This window comes from Gavialis gangeticus, unplaced genomic scaffold (genome assembly GCF_001723915.1).
Source record: "Gavialis gangeticus isolate Ggan-Ray unplaced genomic scaffold, GavGan_comp1, whole genome shotgun sequence".
NCBI lineage: Eukaryota > Metazoa > Chordata > Crocodylia > Gavialidae > Gavialis > Gavialis gangeticus.
Genome location: NW_017728968.1, coordinates 49,240 through 56,680, shown reverse-complemented (window position 1 = coordinate 56,680; position 7,441 = coordinate 49,240). Strand labels below are relative to the sequence as shown.

Sequence of the window (7,441 nt, the reverse complement as noted above, 5' to 3'; positions counted from 1 at the left end):
CTACCCCTGCCCCAGGGGGGGCTCCTGGCAGGGTTTGGCCCAGGTGCCAACAGGAATCACTTATGCCCATAGCCTTTTCTCCAGCTTGGTGCTCGACTGCTGCAGCCAGGGCTCTCCTCGGGGTCAGGCAGCTCCCTCAAGACAGGGACCGGAGGGCAAAGACCTCTCAGCACTGACCATGGGGCCATGGGTGCAAGGATGCCTGGCCTGAAATGCTCACCAGCCCCCTCCTTGCCCTGCTCCTGGGACCCACGGGGGCAGACCCCAGCAGCTACCAGCCACCCCAGAGCCAGGTTGAGCTTTGGAGGCAGCAAGGATAGTGGCAGGGCACAAGCAGTGCTGGGTGTGGGGAAGGAATAGCATCCTTCTGCTCAACAGGGGCGTGGGAGCAAGGCCTGGGGGAGGACACAGGCATGGCCCAGCAGAGCCCTGCACCAGGCCTGGACGAGCCTGCTTGGAGCAGCCAACAGCCTCTGGCTCCAAGTAGGATCAGTTTGCTCCTGGAAGACTCCAGGGCCAGGCAGGCTCAACCATTTGCTCCCAGCTGGGCTTGGCCCAACATGACTCCCTGGAGGCAGATCCAAGGGGCTGGCTGCTGCAGCAGGGCTGAGACCAGCAGCCATGAAAAGAAGGAAGAGAAGCCAGTGCCAGCACGATCCAAATGCTTTATTCCTCCAGCAGTCACAAGCTGGGCTTGCACCACACCAGAGTCAATCAAACCCAAACCGAACACAGTGTGCACTGAGCAAGATGCCCGGCTGCCCCCTCGCCCTGCCAGTCGCAGGCCCCCGCAGGGAGGAGCAGGCCCAGTGCCCTCAGCCGGGCAATCCGGCGCAAACAGCCGGTGGCAAGAGGGCGAACAGGGAGGGGAAGGACACAGAAGAACAGCAGGAGGCTGTCAACAGCTTCTGTCCCCGTGCCCACACTGGACCCCACTGCAACCCCAGTGCAAAGGCAAGAGCCTGGCAGACAAGCCGGGCAGAGGGCAGGTGGGCACCAGCAGCACTGCGGCTGGGGCCAGATTTTTGGGGCCTACAGGCAGGAGAGTGGGGCCCAAGGCGCACGTGAAGGGGGAAGGAGGAACACCCGTGACCGTTTAACGCAGGATGAGGACTCTGGGCCCTGGCACTAACCCCCCTTTGCGGCCACCCCAGAAGACCTGGGAGAAGTCTAATACCAGGCTGCGGAGCTTAAATACTACAGGGAAGGGAAGGGAAGGGAAGGGAAGGGAAGGGTAGGCACAGGGGACTGGGCCAGCCAAGAGGCTGGGACTGCTGGTAGGGCAGGGGCTGGCCCTGCTCGTGTCCCCCCAGCACCGTGCAAAGCTCTGGGACCCGCCCACATGGCAGACACATCACCGAGCTCCATGGAGGTGGGTGCTAGGACAGGCGGTGGGAGGGCAGGCGAGTGCTGTGCTGTGCTGACACAGCTCCCTCTGCTCCCTGCACCTGCCCCAGAACCTACTCCCCCTTACCAGCGCCTGGCGCAGGGCGCGCGAGCACTGCTGGCTCACATGCAACCCACCGAGCCCCTCCAGCCTCCCTGCAAAGGAGGGTGTAAGGCAGAGGCCAGAGACAGGGAGGCTTCATCTTGGGGGCACTGCACACACGCTGGGGCTGGGGGCTGCTCGGGGTTCTCCCCTGGGCTGGGCAGCACCAGGAGGGCCCAGGTCTGCACAGCGGCACCGGCTGCAGGTCTACGCTGACGGTGGTGGCTCCAAGGCATCGAGGACTGTTGGTCCACCCGGGGCGGTGCCTAGGAGGGTCGGGACCCTGTGCTGTAGAAGGGGCTGCACGCAGGGGACTGTTCCAGCCGGGACTGGCAGTGGGCCAGGCGCCAACTGCCTGGGGGAGCGGGAAGCAGCCTGGAGGGCCCCGGGAACAGCTGTAAGCGCTGCGCGTTGAATCAGAGTCCGAGCAGGAGGCAGGAGGGGCGGGAAAGGGCATGTGTGAGTGTGAGAGAGGAGGGTCCCGCCTTCGCTTGGCTTCTGCGGGCATCTGCAGAAGCCCCGGCTCAGGCTGCTGGGTCCAGTCCTACTTCTGGCAGTTGTAGGACGCGTGCCTCTGGTTCATGGGGTTGTCTGGGGACTTCATCCACTCCTTCTTGAGGAGCTGCTTGAGCTGGGAGAGGCGCATGTTGGGGTTCTCCTGCTTCAGGCGCGGCAGGTTGATCTCTTCGAAAGCGCTGAAGGCGGCTTTCATGCGGCGCTCCGGGTGCCGGTCCAGGTCGCTGGCCACACTGGTGGGAGAGAAAGGGACCTTGACTGCAGCTGGCTGGCACCCACCCGGCCTGGATGCTCTGGATAACCACGAGGCCAGGGGCCAACACTGCCCCGGCCATGGACAGATCGGGTCCCATATGGGCCACACGCAGCCAAAGTCCCTGCGCAGCCCCACCCAGATGGGAGCTCCACCACAGGGAAGCTACAGAGAGGAGGAGGGCGTGCATGGGGGGAGCAGGGGATTGTGGCTCTGGCAGCTGTAAGGAGCCATGACGCCAGATGCCCAGGGCAAGGTGGATAAACATGGGACTACATGGAGACTAGTCAGACCAGCTCCCATATCGCTGTCCCCGTCCCAGGTCCCTGTGTCTAGGGCACCACGTGGCAGCGCATTTGCTTCGTGGGCAGAAGGGACGAGCGGAACAAGTGCCCAACCATCCTGCTCTGCCTGGCTAGAAGCGGTCGGCCCGTTGTTAGCATCACACGGCCAGACATGCCAGGCGCATCCCTGGGAGCCCCCTGAAGGACCTGCTGCGCCCCCAAGCCAGCCGGGCACAGCTGCCTACCTGAGCACGGCAATGGCATCTTCAATGGTTCTGGCTTCCACAGTGCCCTCCTCCACCACCCGCCTGTTGATGTTTTCCTCCAGGGGAGTTTCCAGGTGGCTCTTCTGCTTCTCCACTGTGAGGAGAGTGGGAAAGGGGAAGGGTCAGGGGTAGCCCACATTACCTGCCTGGAGTGTGATTGGGCTGGCACTCAGGGCAGGGGCTTTGGTGGGGACGTGATGACCAGCCTCTGGCACCCTGCTACGGGCCCCACTCCCCCCCACCAGAGCGGTGCCACTCGTGGGGCTCATCTGTGGCCAGCCAGACCGTCCCGGCAGTGCACGCCAGGGCAGCCCCGCACCTGCGTCACCGTCCTCCTGCTGCTGGTCTTTCCGCAGTGTCTCCTCGATTTGCGCCCGGGTGACCTTGGCGGGAGGCGCCTGCTTGGGCGCCTTCCCCTTCAGCTTGGAGTCCTCCTCCTCCAGCAGGCGCTGCAGCTCCTTCTTCCGCTCCAGCTGCTCCAGCCGCCGCTTCTCCCTCTCCTCCTGCCAGGAGACAGAGGGGATGAAGCCTCCTTCTGCAGTGTGCCCCCCCACCCGTCCACCACCACCTCCCGCAAGCTGCCCACTCTTGGGTGTGGGGGGAGAGGGAGAAGGGGATGGAAGAAACTCGTTCCCATTGCACCCAGCAGTGCAGAGAGCCCGAAAGGCCCCATTTCTTTGGGTGCCTTTGATAGCCCCAGCCCCCACCCTTCTCCGCACCAACACCCTCCCTCTAAGCCACCTCCCCGCCCCAAGAGCTGCAGCCGCATCCAGGGGGGTGGGGCAGGGCTGCGGCAGGCAGGAGCCATCCTTGTTTCCACCCCAACATCTTCCAGCTGCTACGCGGCGCGCCAGCCAGCGCACGATGCGCTTGGCCTGGCGCCATGGGCTGCTGGGCAGGCCAGGGCTGGTCTCCTCCAGACAAACCGAGGGGATGCGGCCTCGCGATAGGGAGGTGTTCGATGGCAACAGGGCTCTGGGGGCTCAGGAAGGGATAAACCTCGTTGGAGAGGAGACATGAAAGCATCCTGGTGGCTCTTCTCCAGGCCCCTCGGAAAGCCAACTTCTCCAGGCTGCTGCCCCGACTCCCACGCAGAGTTGGGAGCTTGCTGCGGGCAGGTCTGGTGGAGGCTGAGGCTCTACCTGGCTGCACAGGCCAAGTAGGTAGGACGGGGGCCAGCAACACCCCATGAAAATGCCACACGCGTTCTATAAACCGGGATGCCGCGCTACGGGAACACATGCCGAGCAAGAGGCACTAGCCAGCCCCTCCCTGGAAAGCTGCCCATCACACCAAGATCAGCTCACAGCGGTCATTTCATGCGCCCCGGGCCATTGCCGGGACCTGCATCCCCTCCCCGGGGACCGTGATCTGTAATCGTGCACTGGTGATGTCAGAGCAGTGAAACACAAGCCTCCGTCAAGGAAGAAGCACACGGTGCCGAGCAGGCCCATGGACAATCGGGGTAAGTTTTCCGCCTTTAATTTTAAATAAGACCGAAAGGGTCAGAGTTGGAGAGTTCAGAAGTCCCGGTGCTGAAGTTAAGCCAGTCAAGAAGCCAAACCAGTGTCTTGGATTTCTCTCTAGAGCAAGACGCAAGGGGCCAGCCTGAATCTCCACCCTCCGGCGCTTCTCAAATAAGACTCACGCACAGACCACCCCGTGACGCTTAATGGGAGCAGCTAGGAGACCAAATATGCCCAAACCTCGGCTTTTGGTTTCTCCTTCCAAGCTAGCTTTCAGGGCCCGCCCCAGGTCTCGCAGGAGAGGTAACATCACCCTGCCCCGGCCGATGTTATCGCCATGTTGCTGAGCACGCCCACTCACAACAGCAGCCTCGTTCTTAGGTTAGTTACACGGCACTCTTAATTATGGGGCTCATCCATTATTCACCAGGACCACGCAGCGAACTGATGGAGCGTTAACACAACGGCTTTCGCTCTCAAAGACAGCTGTGCAGCAAAACACCCGGAGCAGTAACGCAACCTGCCCTGTTCAGCTGTGTTTAAGGAGTATGGTATTACGCAGGGCAGGGCAGGGCCCGTTTCTGGGGCTGTGAAGGCAGGCAGGGTTTTAGGGTTACTTTGAAAGCACAGCCTGTGATTCAGCCCCAACCCGGCTGGAGACCTTCAGGCAAGGAACTCGTCCCCACAGGATATGGTGGCACCGTGGCAGCAAACACGACTGGGGTGAATCCTTTTGATCCAGGCTGCAAGAAGGAACATGCGTCTTGGCTGTGGAGCGGCTGGGATCGGGGGGGAGGAACCAAAAAAAAACAAAACAAAACAAAACCCACTCTTACTGGGAGGAAGCCTCCACTACAACTGGCAGGCCTCCTGTTCATGGTCAGGAAGTGCTCAGTGCTGCTGCCTTCAGAGCTGACCCCCACCGGCTAGCAAGACCAGGCATAGCACCAGCGTGGGCTCCCGTGGATCAAGGTGGGTTTCCCCAGTGGCCAGCTGGTTTCAAGCGAGGCCTCTCCCATTCCTGCTCAGAGCAAAGGGGGAAAAAGCAGAAGCTGCTCGCAGGCTTTTGGGTCAAAGTCAACCCTAAAACGAGACTCAGTTCCTCCAGATGCAGCTAGCGTGGCCCAGGGCAGAAGGAGCCCTGTTCAGCTCTGCCAGGGAGGTTGCCAGCGGGCATGACGCAGGCACGCAGGGAAGCAGCAGGTGCTGTTCTGTACCCAAGCAGTGCTCGCGGGCCCAGAGAAGGCACGTATCAAAAGCAAGGCCCTGTGTGTCCCACCACCGTCCCCACGGTTTGCCTGCTCACTCAGGAGCTGCGCGCCAGCAGGATCTCAGGATGCAGCCCCACCCCCGAATGGGCGCTGCCCCAACACGTACGTTCCTGGACAACAAGAACCGGCCTCAGGGAGTTTCCTGGTTGGGCTGATCTGGAGGTTTAAGCTAAAAAAAAAAAAAAAAAGGAGCAACTAAGCTAAGAACAGGCTTCCCCTCGAATCCTGTTGGGTGCAGCTGCTGCAACGGCACAAAGCAGATGCCACAGACCTGCTGGCTCAATGGGCAATAACACCTGAGCTCTAGGCCCGGCGGGGATGAGCGATGGGGTCAGGGGCTCAGGGCGGGGTGGAGGACCACCTGCTGCAGAGTCACGGGGCATTGCAGCCTTGTCCAGAGCAGGGTCACGATCCTGCCTGGCGCAGGTGGGAGCACGGAGACTGTGGCAGGATCGTCTGGGCAGCTAGCCCCTTGGCAGCTGGCACCCGGTAGCATGCTAGGGAGGACTCCTCTGAGAGTTGCCCCCGAGGGAATCACGGAGCATGCAGGGAGCGGAGAGAGAGAGATTGTAAGCACTTTAATGAGCCCGGCAGTCAAGGAGGGAGCAGAGGTGTGTGGATGTGCGACCCAAGTGTCACGTGTCTGGGACACGGATTCCTGTAAAGAGAACCTGCGCTCGCACAGCTCTATTGCAGAGGCTGGAGTGTGACTGAACAAGGTAACCAGAACCCCGCCACCCCACCGCTAACGCCTCCCTGCTACTACAGGCCGGGTTGTAGGTTTGAATAATTCAAGAGGCAGATCAAAAGTGGAGACAGGAGCGCTAATGATCTAAGGGAGGGGAACAGGTCCTCGGCAGAAACCTCTACCCCCCCAGACTCCCTTCAAAAGGAATCAAAGGAGGGAAAGTGAGAGGGTGCAGCTGCCCACGGTCCTCACTGCAAGGCTCCATGCGGAGGCACATGGTTGACTGCAGAGCTCTGGTGGCAAAGCTCTGCATTTCCAGCAGGGGCTCTCCCAGGAAACTGAGGCACAGCGAAAAGCAGCTGAGAGAGCCCTTTTTGCTCCAGCTCAGGCCACGAGGAGAGGCAGAAAGCACAGACCTCCCTAGGCCCTTACCCTGACCCTGCTTCTCCCTGGCATTTACAATCCCATTCAGCTATTTGGGGAAAGCAAAGAAGTCCTGAGCCCCCTGGATCAAACCAGGTCCGATCAGGTTTCGCTTGAGGCATGCTGCTCCTGCCTCCCCGGAGCCAAGCCAACTGCTGCTGCTCCAGGACATCTGCAGCCGTGGCTACACAAACCACAGGGATGGGCAGCATGGTGCAGATGGCTGCACCTACGACAGACCGCTCGAAAAGCAATGCTGCCCGCCCCATGCCCCCGAGCACCCGGCTCCTTCACGTGCTGAAGCCAGGTGGAGAGATGGGGTAATAGCCACGAAGGCGAAGTGGCTTTACTGAAGCGAAGCCAGATGAAATTGCAACCTGAGCTGTGCCCACTGATGGTCCTGGGGACATCTCCTTCCTATGGAGTGGGCTGCTCTCACCGGACAGGCAGCAGGTAGAATGGATACTGCTTCTACTGAATTGCAAGGGCTCCATAAGGCACCGCGTCACGAACCTCCTCCTCCTTGGGCTGGGCCAAGACAGACGAGCTCCTGCCCACTGCTGTCACGCTTTGAGGGGAGGAAGCTTTGGGCTCCCTTGGTTGCACAGCCAAGCCAAGCACCTGGCCAGCCTGGAGAGGAAACCAGCAGCACCTTCCCAGAGGACACACAATCAGGGCATGGAGCAGGGGGCTCTCCCTGGCCAGATGTTCTGTGCTCGTGTGGTCTTATCTGGAAGGGCAACAGTTTCCAGCCTTGCAGAGGCTGGGCTGAGCAAGAATGGACT

The 7,441-nt window shown here is 61.2% G+C and overlaps 1 protein-coding gene across 1 annotated transcript in view; it reads right to left on the bottom strand.

Moving 5' to 3' along the window:
• Nucleotides 1-651: 651 nt before the first annotated feature.
• CCDC124 (coiled-coil domain containing 124) overlaps nt 652-7,441 on the bottom strand; it is an 18,046-nt gene continuing 11,256 nt past the window's right edge. The window contains exons 2-4 of the mRNA XM_019504533.1: nt 3,128-3,311; nt 2,788-2,902; nt 652-2,238 (exon numbers count right to left, since the gene is read on the bottom strand). Coding sequence (XP_019360078.1) covers nt 2,034-2,238; nt 2,788-2,902; nt 3,128-3,311 — 504 coding nt within the window. The 3' untranslated portion in view covers nt 652-2,033. The remainder of the gene's footprint in view (nt 2,239-2,787; nt 2,903-3,127; nt 3,312-7,441) is intronic.